Genomic DNA, 20,703 nt, shown 5'->3' on the forward strand with positions numbered 1-20,703 from the left:
AACAAGGCAACATTATGGAGTGGTGTGTGGATAAGCTTCAGGGCTTCTACCGCGTTGTCTTGGTGTTGTTGGCTGACGTTTCGACCGCTGTGTTGTGGCCATCTTCAGAGCAGTTGTTGGATAAGGAAATAGTCTGCCAGTACTTATATATATAGTAGTCTCGATGGGGGGGGAGTACTTGCTGTGATAGGTCGTAGGTTCTCGTTCTGGCATCTGATTGGTCCTACGTGGTCCAATCCGGTTGAGGTCTGTATGAAGGGGAGTATTCGTATTAAATACTGGCTCTCATAAGGTCCGAAAGAGTGACCTTGATACCGTGCCCGTTGTCCGGATGAAGGGCGGCACCACGTACATGTGGAGACCTGGTTTCTCGTTCCTAAGTATAGGTTGTAGGTTCTTCTTCTGGCATCTGCTTGGTCCTACGTGGTCCAATCGGGTTGGAGGAACGAGAAACCAGGTCTCCAATGTACGCGGCGCCCCCCCCCCTTCATCCGGACAACGGGCACGGTATCAAGGTCACTCTTTCGGACCTTATGAGAGCCAATATTTAATATGAATACTCACCTTCATACAGACCTCAACCGGATTGGACCATGTAGGACCAATCAGATGCCAGAAGGAGAACCTACGACCTATCACAGCAAGCACTCCCCCCCATCGAGACTACTATATATATAAGTACTGGCAGACTATTTCCTTATCCAACAACTGCTCTGAAGATGGCCACAACACAGCGGTCGAAACATCAGCCAATAACACCAAGACAATGCGGTAGAAGCCCTGAAGCTTATCCACAAACCATGTACACCAGCCGCGGTAGCCTACGCGAACACTTAACATTATGGAGTGTTTTGCTAACACATCTTATAGCTTGAAAAGTGTAAATGCACCAAAGTTTTGTTTACACCGAGGTAAGATACTTAATAAGTCTCCAAAAATATTAATTTTATAGCAATTTCGTGTTGTATGAACACATTTTGACTACTGCTTTCTATTTGTGCGCTAGATTCCTTTACATAAGCTATTATGATATAAAACCTGCTGTTATTAGCAGGTCTCTATGATTCTCAAGTATACTATTTCAATTTACGTCCATATGTGTTGCAGTAATCAAAATATCAATATATATCCTATCAGATATGATTAGTGACAAAGTAACACAACACTTTAAAATTGAATTGCCACCCAGAATAAGGTTGTAACCAGCAAATACGAAATTCTTAAAAAATGAGGTAAAACACATTGTACTGTACATACTTTAAATTTTTTAAAGCAAGGTTGACAATCAGACATGTGTGCTGATTTTGAAGCAAGTACAAGCATTACACATAGCGCATCATTAACAACCACTATTCACGAAATGAGAAATGAGGGTTACAACCTTGTCAGGGCGGCTACTCAATTATGTACCAAGTGCAGTGGTGTCATTCTACCAGTTCACAATGGTTCACCTGACCCACTTCTTAAATTTGTCGCAGTTCTTAGAACTGGTTGTTAAATGTTTAAGTTTAAAAAATTAGCCTTTTACAGAAAGGAAGCTAATTAATTTAACACGAAATTATCGAGCTTTATAATATTGCAGAAGAAACCATTAAAAAATTTACAACAATACAGCTCGATCACATTATTACATTGTTCTTTCGTAAAATTAATAATCTGGTTGATTGCCAAATTCTTCAAAATGATATTAATTCAATTGCACTATGGTCTGTTGAAAATGAAATGAAAATTAATCAACCCAAAACTTTTGTCATTTCCATCTCAAGAAAAACTACTGCTATAAAATTTAATTATTCTCCTAATAATGTCATAAAAGATTGTATTAGAGATCTTGGTGTCTTACTTGATTCTAAATTATATTTCCATGATCATGCCCAATATATTTATATCCATTCATTAAGAATGCTTGGTCTAATTAGATCTATAACTTATTCCTTTTCCACTCCTTTGTCTATTAATTTTATACTATATGTTGGTTAGATCCAAGCTCGAATATGTAGCTGTTGTATGGAACTCCATTACTTCCACTGACTTGGCTAAATTGAAGAATATTCAAAGAAAATTTATTTCTTTGTGTTCCTATAGATTTTTACCTAATTCCGATGGTTATAAATATGAGATTAACTGCAACTTTTGCAGCTGCAGTACAAAAGTTGCGCAGCAAAAGTAGCGATGTGTGACCGTCAGTGTTGTGAATATTCTGTACTTCGCTTCTTCATGATGCAAGTCAGCAATTGCGAGTTTTTTAAATAATTACTCGACACATAATTCTGTAATAGCATATTACATTGCAGTTTTTCCTTTATTTGTAGCTCCTCATTAGCTTACTAAATATTTTTGGCATTAAAATTATAGAATTTGTAGTTATTAGTGGAGAGAACCAGCTGTTAAGAAATTAGAATGACACCACTGATCGAGTGGTTCAGTGGACCAGTGTAACACGAGATAATAGCACTTGGTTGTTATTTATTGGAGGAATGTTATCAATTCACTCCACTGTTCATTTAAAAACATAATAAGAAATAACTATTCTACAGCCTTATAAACAAACACCCAACATTTGCTCACATTACAATAGGCCAATGTAGTAGGCCTATATTGTAAACATCATGACACTATTTTTAACTAAAATTTTAATATTTTTATTCCTCCATTCGATTTCATTTCTGAATCAAAAGTAAATTTCAAGCTAGATACACAAACATTTAAACAAAATATAAACAGCAGCATAGCAACAAATAGTTTCTATGGCATTAAAACACACTTTCAAATATAACCAAATATCACTATAATCTTTTCGCTGTAAGAAAAATCCTAATGTATACAATAGCACGTGGCCGCTGTTTGGCGCCATAGATTCTCAGTACGTGTTCCCGCCTACTGTTGTACATTCTGTTTCATGTTAAACAATTCCCGTTACTCGTCAAGTAGGCCTAACCTCACTACTATGCATTCATTTGTTTAGGAAACATTTACTTTATAATTACTGTAATTAAATTATTTTTAAGTCTTATATCTTCACAATGGACAGTTGAGGATACAGAAGCCATACTTCAATACTAACTTACGTGAACAACAGTTGTTACTACGAGCTCAAGTGACGTCAGCTTGTTACAAGAACAGACTACCTCAGTATTACTGTTGGTATTCATCCGCGTTCATAGTACATAACAAAATATAAAAGTAGCTTTTCTTTTACACAGCGTTTTACACATGAGTGAAGTTAAATGTTTCATCGTATTTAACAACTAGAATTCAATTTTTTATTTTCAAATAATACAAGATAGTGGTTTCCAAATACGAACTATATTTTCCTGCGTCATGTGAGTGTTTCGACTGTGAGCCAATCATGGGTATGACAGCAACGTGCTTATGTTTACATTAGGATTTTTCTTACAGCGAAAACAGTATAAATAATGTAACTTTGTTTTTAATTTGGTTTCTACTTTAAGATGTTATAAAATAAATACCTAATGGAAGATGTTCTTAATATACTACTCATATAGTGTGATAATACTGTTAACAATAACATTTACTGAACATGGAATAAAATACAACTTTGATAATCAACAAGGTCAAAAATATTCAAGGTTAAATGAACTAAATCTTTCATAAAATAGTCGAATTCAGTGTCAGAGAAACTGCTTACAAAATGGGTGTCATATCCGATAGCTTCTAAGAGATGCAGCAGCCACAGGAGCAGGTCTGTGGGTAATCAGGTGCGTAGACTTTGTTCTCGTAGCCGCACAGCCAGAACTCTCCGTTATGGCGCTTCCATTTGTACTTCACAGACGTGATGGGCACTGCACGCACCTGCTGGCGCTGCGGAACAAACCAACATGTCTCACAAATATTTCCACAGTAAATTACCAAATCTTTCGCCAGAGGGAGAAACTTATCTTCACCTGACATAATTAGGAACATTAAATTCAGACGTTTGAGATGGGCAGAGCTTGTAGCACGTATGGGCGAATCCAGAAATGCATATAGTGTGTTAGTTGGAAGACCGGAGGGAAAAAGACCTTTTGAGAGAACGAGACTTAGATGGGAGGATAATATAAAATGGATTTGAGAGAAGTGGAATATGATGGTAGAGAATGGATTAATGTTACATAGATAGATAGATGAATTTAATGTCATTCAGCGATTTACAGCCATAGACAACGACAGAGTAGATATATATATATATATATATATATATATATATATATATATATCCATGTATTGTGGGTCCCTATCACCACAGCATGGCACATCCTCAGGTTGCGGATCGAGGAGACGGCCTCCAGATATGGAGGGTAGCTGTGAATATATTGAATAAGCAGTCACGGACAGCCGATGAGGGGTGGTCCTCCAGCTTGGGGGTTGGGCGAAGGTCTAACAACCCTTCACCGTAAAAAAACAGCTTGTTACGAATCCTTCAAATAAAAAGAATACTCGGGAGGAAATTAAACACAGAATAAATATGGGAAATGCCTGTTATTATTCAGTTGAGAAACTTTTATCATCCAGTCTGCTGTCGAAAAATCTGAAAGTTAGAATTTATAAAACAGTTATATTACCGGTTGTTCTGTATGGTTGTGAAACTTGGACTTTCACTTTGAGAGAGGAACAGAGACTATGGGTGTTTGAGAATAAGATTCTTAGGAAAATATTTGGGGCTAAGAGGGATGAAGTTACAGGAGAATGGAGAAAGTTACACAACACAGAACTGCACGCATTGTATTCTTCACCTGACATAATTAGGAATATTAAATCCAGACGTTTGAGATGGGCAGGGCATGTAGCACGTATGGGTGAATCCAGAAATGCATATAGAGTGTTAGTTGGGAGGCCGGAGGGAAAAAGACCTTTAGGGAGGCCGAGACGTAGATGGGAAAATAATATTAAAATGGATTTGAGGAAGATGGGATATGATGAAAGAGAATGGATTAATTTTGCTCAGGATAGGGACCAATGGCGGGCTTATGTGAGGGTGGCAATGAACCTCCGGGTTCCTTAAAAGCCAGTAAGTAAGTAAGTATATATAACACATGGCTACTACAATATGAATAAAAGTAAAAATAAAATCAAAAATAAATATACGATCACCAGATAATCACAAAAACAGGTTAAAAGTTTTAAAAGAAATAGTATAAAATCAGGTTTAAATGTACAGATTTGTCAATTACATGAGGTTAAAACAAACAGTATCTAAAACGTAATATTGCTAAAATCACTGACACTGTAGATTGGATTTGCCATCAATGTCCTCCTCACCAACCTTCTGAAAGTAAAATATGACGTGTTTCTTATATGCAATGGTAAAAAATTATAAAGTTTATAAGATATGGAAATAAAACTATTGCTTGTAGTACTATATTTGTACTTGGTGAAGTATATGTCAAGTCTGGAACGGGTAGAATAATTATGAATGGATGAACATGTAGGAAGATTATGCACATTACGCATAACATACAGAAGGCAATCGAGAATAAACACTGACAGCAACGTAAGTATTCAGGATAGGGACTGATGGCGGGCTTATGTGAGGGTGGCAATGAACCTCCGGGTTTCTAAAAGCCGTAAGTCAGGGGTTGTCAGTGCAGAGCACCCTGGGGCTAGCCTCTCTTACCCGCGAAAAACGCAGTGCACCATGGTACACTCGTAGCTGCTAGCGGATATGCTCTCTATCTCTTACTGTTGCACGAAGGTGCATGCGGGACAGCACCGCTTACCCGTTGCACATTTCAGCAAGTGCTGACGACCACTGCCATAAGTAAATAAGTAAGTAAGTAAGAGGGAGAAACTTAAGTTTCATCAGCAACAGATTCGTGGAACATTCTAGTCCCCTCTACCATCAGTAGTGTTCCATTATTTTCCATCATCACATTATGAACAATAAAGAGTAGGCTGCCTGAAGGTCAAAGGGTCCTATCCTTACAAAACACACAAAACAAGGTTGGATCTGAGATTCACTGATTATTATTCAATACTTCAGAACATCAAGGACACTAACATTCTGCAGTAAATCCATTTCTATACACCCAATTAGAGAAAATTAAATAGAGTCATCCAACAAATGAAAATAAATGTCCCTATTCGAGGTGAAAGTATAAACATTTTCAGAAAATTAAAAATTTTACCTAACAATGAAAAGTTTGACTCGTAGACATTTTGTTTTTCAGCATTAACTTCCCATGAGTGTATGAGAAGATTCGAACAGAACGGCAGTTACGTAGACCTTCGGCTCCCCCCCTACTACCAATAATGCATAACACAATGTCAATACGGCGGTTGCTGTCGTCTGCGATACAACGAACTTTTCTGTTGATTTTCGAGTTCGTCATTTTTTTCCTGGTTATTATAAGTTTATTTAAGTTGTGTTAACTCTCGCTAAGTGATTTTATATTTTATTTTATCCGTCTTAGTATTTATTTTATTATTGTAAATATTTTTGTTTTATTATTATTATTATTATTATTATTATTATTATTATTATTATTATTAATGAATTAATTTGTATTAGTATCTTTGTATCATCTCCGTCACGATTATTCTATTATTATTATTATTATTATTATTATTATTATTATTATTATTATTATTGTTACTATTATTTCTATCATCAACATTATTAGTGATCTCTGTAAAATTTATGTAGACTACTGGACTGTACCCGAGCATGAGCATATGCTCATTTCGGGTATGTATTCATATGTATCATTTCAAATGTAAATTGTGAATAAATTTGAAATTTGAAAATTTGAATATCCTACATATATATTTTAGAAATGGTGTGCTTTATTCATCAAAATATAGATTTCTTTAAAACAAATTCAACTATCATGTGTATGGTACCAGAACATCCCAAAAATATACCTAAATTACCACGTGCCTACGAGAAGTGTTAACAGTAGCCTATATGACATTCGAATTCTAAATGGGCAGTAGATCAAGTGGACAGCTACAAATACTTAGAGTTTACTATAAGCAGTAACGTGAGCTGCTGTCAGAATGTCAAAAGGAGGATAGCAATGGCCAAGAAATCTTTTAATAGAAAAAGGAGCATCTTCTGTGGACCACTGGAAAAAGAACTAAGGAAAAGACTAGCGAAGTGCTTTATATGGAGTGTGTTTGCAGTGAAAGACCTACTCATGGGCAGAACACTGGATGAATGAATCCAAAGATCAAAATCTGGAGCTTTGTAAACAGTTGATACAAATTTTATCGTGTTATAATTTCTAGGATCAAGTGTGTCCCACATGAACATTAGGGACCAGATTTTTATGTAATTACATATTACATTCCTTTCAACCTAACCGTATATAAATAACAAATCTTTGCGAATCTTGTAATTACCATTAATATATTAAAATTTGATACTACATAATTTTACATATGTATGCCACATTACATATTATGGCTTGATATTATATAAATCTACATATTTAGGGGTTTCATTCATTTTTACTTCTCTAAAAGGAAAAAAAAAAAAAAAAAAACTTCTGCTAGGGAAGTTTACAATTTGAAATACACAGATTTAAAAAGCCTTTTTACCTACCCAAGAAAGGATATATTTCGGGACGAAACATAACATTCTTAGTTCCAGGAAGTAATAGAGGCACTCACCCCATATCACCCACTGTAAATATGAGTGAACAAAAGCCAACCTTTCTCATACAACTAACTTGTATTGTAAAAATCACTGAGAAAGTAGCGTTGCCTTCATGCGGTGGAATGGGAAGATAACGACATGATTTGTCTCGAACTATAATTGTTCTGCACACATCTTAACAAGCCGTTCTCATACAATTTGCAACCTTACCCACCCTCTTCCTAATCCTTCCAGGGAAAACCCGTGTCAAGTCTGGCATGAGCCGCAATAAAGTAACTGACTTTTGAAAAGAAGCTGAAGTAAAGGAACAAACTGGAAAGATGTTGAAAGATTAAAATAAATAGCTTTTCAGGTTATTGCTTGACCTCTTTACTTTGAATTTAGTAGACCTATACGGAAATGGGAGTTTCCGAGCAATTAGAAAGTATGGTTCTCGGCTGGAATAATCCTACCCTTCTGAATGGGACAGGAATGTCACTTTTCAAACAAGTTTTTAAATGTCTATACTTTGAGATTTTAGTAGGTACTTTGTTTCTTACAGGGAGCAGCTAAAATGCATGTGACCCACATCTCCTCTTATTTTCTTCTAATCCAGTAAAGCGAAACAGTGCTTTCAGTACTGTTGTGTGATTCATTTCACTCAGTTCTCTAGTTTTAGTACTTACAGTATAAAGTGCAAGTGATATTATCTACTGCTTTTAACTAACTAAAATGGTCCCTGTATATTCAACCCTAATGACAAAAATAAAATCATGGATTGCGATGGACTACAGATGAAAAAATAAAAAAGTTGGGTGCTCTATGGTATCACAACTGGAGAGTCTTACCTATCCTATACCTGCCAAATACTGATATTACATATTTTCATGATTTTGCATATTTTGGTACATATTCAGCTTATTTTTCTTACATAAATATGTACATATTTCACACCTTGATATTACATAAAAATCAGGTCCCTACTAATTATGCACATGACAGACACAGAACACAGATCAGTCAAAATTTCATATCCATTTACCTGTGCCAAAATCCTTCTTTCTTGGAATTTCACGCCATGTTGATGTATCAGTTGAGCTGATGCCATATTTATAGCTTCGTCAGGAAATGCCGTAAGTGGAACCACACGGACACCTTCCTCTTCATAGGCAACTTGACCGGATGCAAAGCGAACTATTCGCTCTGGCAGAGATATATTTTCAATAATGTATTCTGAAGTGTTGGTTTTCCTGCACAGAATTCAGCATTCTTAGTAATAGTACTGTACATATTATTGTTCAGTTTCAGTGCAATTATGTTCCCCGTCTTCTGCATTCTTTGGCTATGTGTGAACTATGCTATGAGAACAAACAGGGTTGCCAGATTCTCTCGTCAGGAATCCAGGACAGGTGATGATACTGCGTATCTCAGCATGACTACCCATTTGAATGCAACTGATTTTATTCATTTTACATATTTTAACTAATTATACACTGCCTAAACTTTTAATTTTAAATAATTGATTAAATGGCGATCTTACTCGTGCTAATTATGTAAGCATGTGCGGCTTACAGCTGTTTCGGTGTTTCCTCACAGCATTCTCAGAGCCTACTAGATCTCGGCGTCATCTCGAACTTTGCTGCCTGTTGTGTGGGTGGGTTCGATTGTTGAAAAGTGTTGAAATGTGGTGTCAAATAGTGTGTGTGTTCTGAAATTTATCTGTGTGTTGAGAATTTGATCAGGGTGTGTTTTGGTGTGTCTGTACATTTCATATTGTTCTAGTGTGTTGAGTTTTTGGTTTTTGGGTTGTATATGTAGGATTTCCATGTCTGTATTTATGTTATTGTATGTGTGGTTAGCATTAGTTATGTGTTCGGCATATGTAGATGTATTGTGTCCTCTGGTTATTGCTTTAATGTGTTCTTTGTATCGAGTTTGGAATGATCTGCCTGTCTGTCCAATGTAGAAACTGTCGCAACTATTGCATGTGAGCTTGTATACGCCTGTGTGGTTGTATTTATTTGTTTTTGTTGTTTGTGTGTTGAGATGTCTTTGTAGTGTGTTTTCTGTTCTGCATGCTATGTCGTATTTCTGTTTTCTGAATGAGGATGCGATCTTGTATGTGTTTTTGTTTTCGTATGTTAGTGTGATGTATTTCTTGTGTTCTTGTGTTTGTGTTGTGTTTTAGGTGTTTTTGTGTTTGTTAGGTTCTTGTTTTGTCTTCCTTATGATGTTGTCTATTATGTTTGGGTTGTAACCGTTTTCTTGTGCTATGTATTTTATTGTGTTCACTTCTTCATTGTAGTATTGTTGGCTCATGGGTATGTTGAGTAATCTGTGTACCATTGTCCTGAATGCAGCATGTTTGTGTTGTATGGGATGATTAGATGTGTTGTGTATGTGTGTGGTGGTGGTGGTTGGTTTTCTGTATATTTTGAAGGTGTGTTTGTTGTCAACTTTTGTTATGGTGATGTCTAGGAAATTTATGGAGTTATTGTTTTCGTGTTCCAGTGTGTATTGGAGTTTTGGGTGTATTTTGTTTATGTATTGGTGTAGTTTGTGTATTTGTCGTTTGTTTCCTTTGTATAGTATGAGTATGTCGTCTACGTATCTGTGCCAGTATATTAGGTTGTCTGCATATTTGTTGTGTTCATTGTTGAGTATGTATGTTTGTTCTATGTTGTGTAAAAATATCTCTGATATATAATCTGATTATCTGATATATAACCCAATTTAATTTTGTTCACTTTTTATAGATTGTGAAATTTTCTTTCAATTATTCATGAAATCTGAAAAAAATAATGTCATATTACAGCCTGATCTGTACAGAAAAATGCATGATACAGTGTTTAACCTTCCATCGGTCGCATGTGTATCAGATTGATACAAGTGTAAGTTTTTCTACCGCCAATTTTTTAATTTCCATTGTTACAGATTTCCCGTTACAATACCTTCCTATCTTCAAACTTACTACAAGTCAGTGTCACTCAACTGCTTTAGCCATTAGGCTGTGTGAGACTACAAGTGTCTTGCATCAGATTGATACATTGTGACATACAGTGTAACTGAACCAAAGGCAAGTGTGTAATACTTTACAAACTTGAAATTACATTTGTAAAAATATACCTATCTCTACAGATTCCATGTCTCACAACACAATAAATCACTAACAATTAGCTCTTTTTCACCTATGTAGTAAGCCTCTCTGTCTATGACTGAACAAGAGCGAGAAGTGTTTGAAAGAACTCATTGTCTATACCAGCCGTGGCGAAAATGTGATCGTGCGCTGAGCCACTGTGTAACTGCAACGTGCATAGCACCTGTGGAGGGAGGCGGACACCCGAAGGGGAAGTGAAGCAACTGTCTGACTTATTAACGGATTTTCATTTTCCTTATGTCAAGCACTTAAATATAATTTTATACAGTACAAGGCTACAAACTAATGTTTAGTACATGTAACGAAGAAAGAAATGAACAATAAATGAACAATATCACAACCTAAAATTAACTGTCTTCAGAATGTCTCTGCGACAGAGTTTCAAAATCAGGAATTATGCCACTTACTGCCAGTCATAGTTGATCACGAAGGTATTTGTCTGTCAATCGTGACCTAAATTTGGTTTTTACTATTTTCATTGTTGAAAATAATTTTTCACAAACATAAGTTATAGCGAATATGGCTTCAACAGAGCAACCAAAAGAACGAAGCTTCGGATATTTATTTTTGGCAAAGATTTGAAAAGTTTAACATTTGTCAAGTCTTTACATCTAGCTTTCATTTAACATTACATTGTAAATTGTGAGTTTAATTGAAGATCTAACCGTATTATTCGTACATCTGCTGAAAAAGTATTGACGTACAGAGATGATGATGATGATGATGATGATGATAATAGTAGTAGTAGTAGTAGTAGTAGTAGTAGTAGTAGTAGTAATAATAATAATAATAATAATAATAATAATAATAATAATAATAATAATAATAATAACCTTTTAATGTTTCGTGAGTAACATGTAGTATAATGCCGTTTTATGTTATACAACCTTTTCCTCGTAATACTTGTGAACAAATCATACATTTAATATTGTCATCATATTGTCAGCAAAAAAATGTGGCCTCCCATCCTACTTGAAACTTTCGTTTTTGTAGAGGTACATGGTTTCGAGAGAGACATTGCGACGATACGCCACTCGCAGTTAAGAGACAAATACAAATGGAACGGAGTTTGACTGAGAGGGTGTGGGTTGGGGGAGGTAGGAAGCAAGAGAAATGCATAGCTATCATTGTGAGCCACAATGTGCTCGCGAGTCATATTTTCGCCACGGCTGGTCTATACCCTTCTAAAAATAGTTTGCTGCTGATAAAACAGTAAAAGCTATTCCTCATAACATTCTCCAAGTATTAAACAATATGAATTCATATCACCTATGTCTAACGAAACAAGTGGAAATTTTATTTTTGTCCACCTAGATTGGGAAAATTGTGACAGCTTATTAAGTACTATCAATGAAATACCAGAAAGTACTAACCAGGAAACAGTAAGCTGAATGTAACAGAGTATGTGGCCATAGGTCTCACAAGACGAGCAAGCCAACTTTCCCTTCACGTTACAATTCGAGCACTCCCTGCGTCCACGACCATAACGAGACATGGAACAATGCATGCAGTTAGCTGTGGTCATCTGGGTCCTGAACCCATTCTCAGTGCACATGTGACAACGAATCTGAAACATCCAATCCTTGTGGTTAATTACTATTTTTGAACTTTTTTAATATGCAAAATACAGACAAAGGACTGTAGCCTGAAAAGAAAAATTGATAGAAATACCGTACATGATATCTGCAACTCTCCCACCAGAAAAACAATTAGAAGTTGTCTGGCTGCCAATCCAACTGTACACAGCTTTCTACCTAAATTACTAATTGGTTTCCCTTCATTCAAGATGTTCCAGTCAAGAACTGTGCAAATAGAGTTTATTTGAAAAGTAACAGTAGGTAATATACAGAGCATTCCTATACAAACGAGTCCCAGGCAGTCATGCTCCATCGGTTTGTAATGGTAGTGTGGAGCGCTCATCCCAAAGAAACAAAGTGGCTTTGCTGATAGTATCATTCCTCATGTTTCGGTCTCACACATTAAATTCTTGTGTTGTTGCCTTAACTGTTCATGGTGATGGTTCAGTTTTCTCAAGAACATCGTGTGTCTATCTGTATAGCTCTACTGATGAATTGTAAATTGAATGGTAGTCTGTATAGCTCAATTGATGAATTATATATGCTGTAAATTGTATAGTAGTCTGTATAGCTCAACTGATGAATTGTTTATGATTATAAATTGAATTAATCTACTTGATATTAATTGCACAAATTTGTATAACTTAATGAAAGTATGCTACTTTGTATTGTATATGTTTGTATAGTTTTGGCCGATGAATTGTATATGCTTTAAATTGAATAGTAATCTGTATAGCTCTATTGATAAATTGTAATTTGAAGTAGTTTGCATGATATGTATTATCAATTTCTGTATATCACAACTAATTGAATCGTTTATGCCTTAAATTTAATTAACTTACTTGTTTTGTATTATGCATATAGCTCAACTGATGAATGATCGTTTGTGTTTGTAAATTTCATAATCTGATTGGCTATGTATTGTATATTTTTAGTAGAGCCATCGATGTAGCTCAGTCGGCAGACTTGCTGGGCTGCTGATCCGGAGCTGTGTTCGGGCTTGGGATGGATCCCCCTTTGATCTCATTGAATGGTTTCTTCCGAGGTTTTCCCCAGCCGTGTGACTGAAGCCGGCGAGTTCCTCGGCCTCACTTCATTTCACCCCTTTGATTTGATTACCTGGTTGGGTTTTTCCGAGGTTTTCCCCAACCAAAAGGCAAATGCCGGGCAATCTTTTGGCGAATCCTCGGACCTCACCTCATCTCAGTACATCTCGCCAAAATATTGTAAAAAATTGCACAAAATTGTAAAAATTGTAGAAAATTACTAAATTGTAAAATTGTAAAAATTTTAATTGTAATATTGTAAAATTTTGAATTGTTCCACATCTTAAAGCTTCATTGCTCATGTAAGATCTATGGAATAGAATGAATGAATGAATGAATGAATGAATGAATACCTGTACAAGGAGAAGATCAATAAAAAAGTGTCAAATCTGGAGCTGTGCTCTGGAGTGCATTTGATACTTTCTTGGGCTAATTATATGGTTGAGTATTTTCAAGATTCCCCCCCCCCCATCCCAATTACAAGATGAATGTCAGGTAATTTATGAAGAATTCTCAGCCTCATACATCCAATTCTATCGACGGTAAATAACTAGTATTTGATAGAGCATTGTTAACGAACTCAAAACATTGTCGAGCAAAATTTAGGAGAAGATTTTCAGGCATTTCAGTGCCTCACAAATTTACTATTCAGAAACATTTGACAATGAATTGCTCACTTAATAAAACAAAATTATAATTGAGTAAGTATATAATTTTTTTTTTTTTTTTTTTTTTTTTTATAACTGGAAAAATGAATTTTGTATACTTTACATTTTCTCTCCTTCCCTAAGATTTAAAAATTTCGCTGATCATTTGCATTCCATTTCATTAATATTTTTTTTCAACGTGAACGGATTTGTCTGTCTGCCAACATATGATCACTCATCAACTGATTATGTTAGGTAGAGGGTGGAGTTGGGACTGGTCTGCATAGGAATGCTCTGTACATCTCTTTGACAAAGAAACATGAAATAACAGTTCACTCAATATAGTAAAAAAATAAAAGGTTACAATCTGTGCACAATTTTAATTGTGAACAACCAAATGTGTTCCAAATCGAAAACTTAATTTCGATGAAGTTGTAAGGCTCGACAAGATCTCTATTAATTATTTTGCCAATAGTTGAAGACAGAGAATAATTTGTAAAACCGTGCTTTAAACTACATCAAATTTTCTCTAACCCACCCAGTCACTCCCACAAAAATTAAAGAGATATCGGAAATCAAGTCAAGAAGTGTTAAATATTCACTGAGAACAACTCACACGTGAGATTTACTGCAAGCCCATATTCGGAATTTTTTCAACCTTAAATTAGGATAGCACATAGTGAAACTCATTACGTGGTGTAGACACAGTACTGAAAGTCAGCAAGCGAAGGAATACAATCAACAAAATCTAACTATGGCAGGTTTTTTCAAACCATTTTTAATAACACAGGGCGTAAAGGAGTGCTTATATCTGCTAAAATGAAGGGTACGTGCAAACAACGATTTCCTGGTAACTGCGTACCAGAAGGGACCGATGTTTTTAGCTGGTGTACAAATGGTGGATCGCATAAAACCCAATTAAAGGAGGCAACTGGTTCAGCCTGTATGACGACAATATGGGCTGTTCCATATAAAATCGATCAGTAAAAAACCTCGCATTTTTTATACTCTAATTTTTCCCCTATTTATACAAGGTGCTGAGGAGAGTGCATTTTCAAAAATATACTATCGAAAGTCAAACGGTTTTCGTATTATTGAGCGACAAATTTAGCTTATTTTATAAAAACAACCCTCTTTCAGCGCTCAGAACTCTGGAACCATTTACTGCAGAACATTGAACGAGAGCTCATTTTGAAGCTGACATTTGGTAGGTTATGTTAAGAAGTAATCCTTATTTTTATTGTATACAGAGAGACAGATAATCTGATTTTTACTTACTTTCAGGCTTTTTGCCAATTTGTAAAAATGTAAAAAAATATTATGAAAAAACCCTGCATTATTAAGAGGGATTCGGCATTGTTTGGTTAGTGGTACAGCAATAAGTTTCGAGGGTATTAAATAGATTATTTTCACACGCCTAGACTTGAATGGCGCAGTACCGCACGCACTGGCCGAGAGCTGAAGATAAGCAAGCGTTGGGCGTCATTTTACTCCTGTGTTTATGAAAACCTGTGATAAAGCTAGCACAACCATGAATGCTAGATGACACATCACGTGTTTATGTCTCCTGGCCTTGCTTACCTCGGCTAGCTCCCGCCTCACAGTCAGCTGGTTAGTTCACACGCATACTATTTATTTTCTTTATTTGATATTTTCAATAATTACTTATCAACGTGCCATCAGTAAAAAATATGTGTTTATTTGTACTTTCAATGCGGAATCTAACTATATATATTTTTTCCTTGGCAAAGGCATCTTAATGAGGAAAAATCTAAATTTCTCCAATTCCATAAAAAGTAAGAAAATCTGTTTATATGTCAATATAAACTTTAATTTCTCAGCATCAAAATAAACCATGATTTTGATCATTGGGTGAAAGGGTTTCGAAGCTACAACAGTTTAAAGTTACAAATTTTATGAAAATACGATAAATTTAAATATTTTTAATTTAAACATTATGAAGTTCTGATGCCTCAAACTTTGCACAAAGCATTGTATCACAGTTCTTTACGTACAAAAAAGTTTCATTGTATTTAGAAATTGTAAGGTCAATTTTCTCTATATTTCGGTCGATTTGAGATGGAATAGCTCATATATAGCGTGAATAATGTCTGTGCTAGAAAAGTTAATGTTTGTAGTTCCATGGCACATAATACTCCCATATCATTTCCCAACAAGGGGTCAATGAAATAGGAGGGAGCCAGAGTGAATTATAATGACAGGCAGCGTAATTATCTCATGCCTCCATGTTAATTATGCTACCAATTCACTCATTAGAATCAGGTATTCAGCTGCTCAAGCCGCTATCACTCTGAACTAGCAGTTAATTATTTCCCCTGATACATTGATACAAATAATTGATTAAATGGCGATCTTACTCGTGTTAGTTATGTAAGCATGTGCGGCTTATAGCTGTTTCGGTGCTACTTCACACCATCCTCAGAGCCTTCTGTGTCTCAGCGTCATCTCAACTTCGATGCCTGTTGTGTGAGTGCATTCGTGTGATGAAGAGTTGTGTCAAATTGTGTGTGTTCTGAAATTGATCTGTGTGTTGAGTATTTGATTAGGGTGTGTTTTAGTGTGTCTGTATATTTCATATACTGGCACAGATACGTAGACGACATACTCAGACTATACAAAGGAAACAAACGACAAATACACAAACTACATCAATACATAAACAAAATACACCCAAAACTCCAATACACACTAGAACTTGAAAACAATAACTCCATAAATTTCCTAGACATCACCAGAACAAAAGTTGACAACAAACACACCTTCAAAATATACAGAAAACCAACCACCACCACCACACACATACACAACACATCTAATCACCCCCACACAACACAAACATGCTGCATTCAGGACAATGGTGCACAGATTACTCAACATACCCATGAGCCAACAACACTACAATGAAGAAGTGAACACGATCAAATACATAGCACAAGAAAATGGTTACAACCCAAACATAATAGACAACATCATAAGGAAGACAAAACAAAAACTCAACAAACACAAAAACACAAAACACAACACAAACACAAGAACACAAGAAATACATCACACTAACATACGAAAACAAAAACACACACAAGATCGCATCCTCATTCACAAAACAGAAATACAACATAGCATACAGAACAGAAAACACACTACAAAGACATCTCAACACACAAACAACAAAAACAAATAAATACAACCACACAGGCGTATACAAGCTCACATGCAATAGTTGCGACAATTTCTACATTGGACAGACAGGCAGATCATTCCAAACTCGATACAAAGAACACATTAAAGCAATAACCAGAGGACACAATACATCTACATATGCAGAACACACAACTAATGCCAACCACACATACATTAACATAAATACAGACATGGAAATCCTACACATACAACCCAAAAACCAAAAACTCAACACACTAAAACAATATGAAATATACAGACACACTAAAACACACCCTCATCAAATACTCAGCACACAAATCAATTTCAGAACACACACACTATTTGACACAACTCTTCATCACATGAATGCACCCACACAACAGGCAGCGAAGTTGAGGTGACACCGAGACACAGAAGGCTCTGAGGATGGTGTGAAGTAGCACCGAAACAGCTGTAAGCCCTACATGCTTACATAATTAACACGAGTAAGATCGCCATTTAATCAATTATTTGTATTCAAGTGTTAAAAGTAGTGTACTAAAGATTGAACATGAATAAGCATTGATGTTTTCCTGTAAAGAGAAGAGAGTTTTTTAAGGCTATGGCTATATTATATTAAGCATGTGCAGAGCAGTCTGTGTATGACAGTAGTTTTTACAACTTACAATACATTTGATTTTATATTGTGGGCAAATGCAAGCGCTCAGAGAGAGTGGGTTCCTCAGCAGACAACAATATTAATGGTGAAGCAAATTCCCCAAAAAAGGATATTCCAGTGAAGAACATGGCTGTTAAAAATTTACAAAAACAAGCTCAGAAAAACAGGGTGGAATTCTACTTTTGCTAGAGTCAAATTTTCATGCAGATCTGGCCAAGGAAGCAACAAATCAAATTTTATATTTACCTTGTTTACTGTAAAAATGATTGTATGGTGCTACAAAATAAATCAGGAAAGTGGAAAAGTGACAAGTGTAGTAATAACTGGAGGCTATAATAAATTCGTGCAAGGTGTTGATACTACGGACCAAATGCTACATTACTAACCCTGTTTTTCGAAAACTGTGAAATGGACAAAAAAATTTGTCTTCCTCTTCATGTTGATGATTGCTCTGGAGTTTTGTTTTGGAAAAAAAAGAAAACAAATCAGAAATATTTTTTTTTCAAGGATATGGTTTCAAAGATATTTTTGGCTGCATGCAACCAATGACTGTTCATACACAGCACTAAGCAGGAATACTCGAGTAGCTGTGAGGAGTTTGTCACATCTACTTCCACAGCAGTGAAAACTGCATAAAGGATCCTGATAATCAGCTACAGGTTAGCGTGACTGTTCAAAAACTTATATATGTGCCTCACAGCACTCAGAATAAAGAAGGAACTATATAGTTTGCTCATCACATAAGAAAGTGGCCAATGTTATCTGCGCAAATTGTGTCATGGCTTTGTGTAAAACTTCCTGTTTCAGCAATTACAACAAAAAGAAAAACTACTAGAAAGGTTCGGCATCATGTCTAAGTTTCAGTTAAAATAATAAAAAAATATACAGAGTGATTCACGGGGATTTACCGTCACTTGCGGAGCTTATTACTGAAGACATTCTGAGCAAAAAATGTTATATAAACATTTGTCCTAATCGAAATATTTTCAAACTTACATTAATTTGAAGTTGTTAGTAAAATACCTTTTTTCTTTAGTTTTACGAGTAAACAAATATTACAAGTAGAGAATGAACTATTCGGAAGTGTCATTTCTTTAATTGACTAGTGTTCTGAAGCTAAAAATGTGTTGTTAATTGCTAAGTACAGATTTTATTTTTCAATCTTTAACTAAAATTGACATCATTGTTACCCACTTATCACAAAAATTGTTACAAATCATACGACTTTAAGAACTTGAGTCTTTACAGTTTAATTATGCATCCTAATGTACAGTCTTAAAGAATTTACAAGATTGTAACAATTGTTGTGATAAATATGTAAGAAAATGTAATTTTGTAGTCAAAAATGGAAAAAAAATTCTGTACGAAGCAACTATGGAATTCACAACACATTTTTCGCTTCAGAATACTAGCTAATTTAAGAAATGATACTCCTGAATAGTTCATTCTTTATCTGTAATATTCTTTTACCCTTAAAACTCAAGAATAATGGTATTTTACAAACAACTTCAAATCAGTTTAATTCTGAAAATATTGAGATTAGGACAAATGTTTATATGACATTTTCTGGTCAGAATGTCCTCTTAAATATGCTCCGTAATGGATGGTAAATACTCGCGAATCACCCTGTATATATACTAGGGCATTCGAAAAGTAATGGCAACAATTCTGTAAATCAGTGCTCCTTGTAGTGACCATTGAAATCTTGTATTACGTAATAGAACAGCGATTGTTTCATAAATTTGCAATATTGAGTCTCAAAGTAGCCATATTTTGTAAACACAGTGGCTGTTTCTGATTTGTAGTAAATAATACTGCACTAAAGGTACGAACAAAGGTGCTCATAAAAATCCAAGTTGCAAGAGAAAAACATGCAACTTAGTGTTTTAGGGCATTACAAGGAGCCTGTGGGAGAGAAGTCCTACCATACTGAACTATTGCAAGTTGGATGGAAGCGAGGCATTCACTTTCAATCAAGAATTGACATCTGAAGAGCTTTAGATTGATCAGTGAGAGAGATATCTAGAAATACTGGTGCAGATGGAGTCTGCCGTCTTCCAAGAATATGGCAACATATTGTTGACGTGGCAGGAGACTATATTTGGGGAGCATAGTATCAAAGTTAGAAAACTCCATTTTTTGCAATTTCGAGATATTGATTGTTTCTCAGAGAATTTTGTGTGCTGAATGTGATTCTGGAACTCTTTAGGTTGAAAAACGGACATAGCACTTAATTGTGTGCTTTAGAATCAAAATGTAGACAACTCCACTGTGGCTTGGTTTCAAATTAGGGCAATTCCTTAAGTAGCCAATGAGAAGCCCGCATTCGTACCACCTTTTCCCATCATGCAACGTGAATCTAACATGGCTGATTGTTTATATAATAGGTTTGTGGATGAATAAGTACTATATTATGTAAATTTGCTTTGAAATCGAGTTAGAAGGGACTTAGATTCAAAAGTAGACAATTTCACTTGAAATATGGCTTCGTTTGGTTTCAAAAACAGACAAATCCAGTTTAATTAAATATGGCTTCATGTGGTTTCAAAAACAGACAACTCCATGACTTAGTTTCAGAGATGGACAACTCCACTTTTTAAACTTAAATTTCGACCTGAATATGAATTTTAATCACAGTTTGAGACTGAAAAAATATTTCTATAACCCATGAGAATGTTTAAAAAAAATTTACGTATAATGGTGACATTGGTTTCCAAGAATCTAGTTTTTCGCCTCTCCTGTAAAAAAAAAAAAAAAAAAAAAAAAAAAAACTGGATAATTGATTAAATGGCGATCTTACCCGTGTTAATTATGTAAGCATGTGCGGCTTACAGCTGTTTCGGTGTTACTTGACACCAT

At 35.3% G+C, this 20,703-nt stretch overlaps 1 protein-coding gene across 3 annotated transcripts in view; it reads right to left on the bottom strand.

The window, feature by feature from the left end:
* Positions 1-545: 545 nt before the first annotated feature.
* LOC138708104 (protein SSUH2 homolog) overlaps positions 546-20,703 on the bottom strand; it is a 228,167-nt gene continuing 208,009 nt past the window's right edge. For all 3 annotated transcript variants that reach the window (XM_069838294.1, XM_069838293.1, XM_069838295.1), the window contains 3 exons: positions 12,107-12,300; positions 8,619-8,826; positions 546-3,822 (listed from right to left, as the gene is read on the bottom strand). In XM_069838294.1, the coding sequence (XP_069694395.1) occupies positions 3,676-3,822; positions 8,619-8,826; positions 12,107-12,300 (549 nt within the window). In that variant the 3' untranslated portion in view covers positions 546-3,675. The remainder of the gene's footprint in view (positions 3,823-8,618; positions 8,827-12,106; positions 12,301-20,703) is intronic.

Source organism: Periplaneta americana, chromosome 10 (assembly GCF_040183065.1).
Source record: "Periplaneta americana isolate PAMFEO1 chromosome 10, P.americana_PAMFEO1_priV1, whole genome shotgun sequence".
Lineage (NCBI taxonomy): Eukaryota > Metazoa > Arthropoda > Insecta > Blattodea > Blattidae > Periplaneta > Periplaneta americana.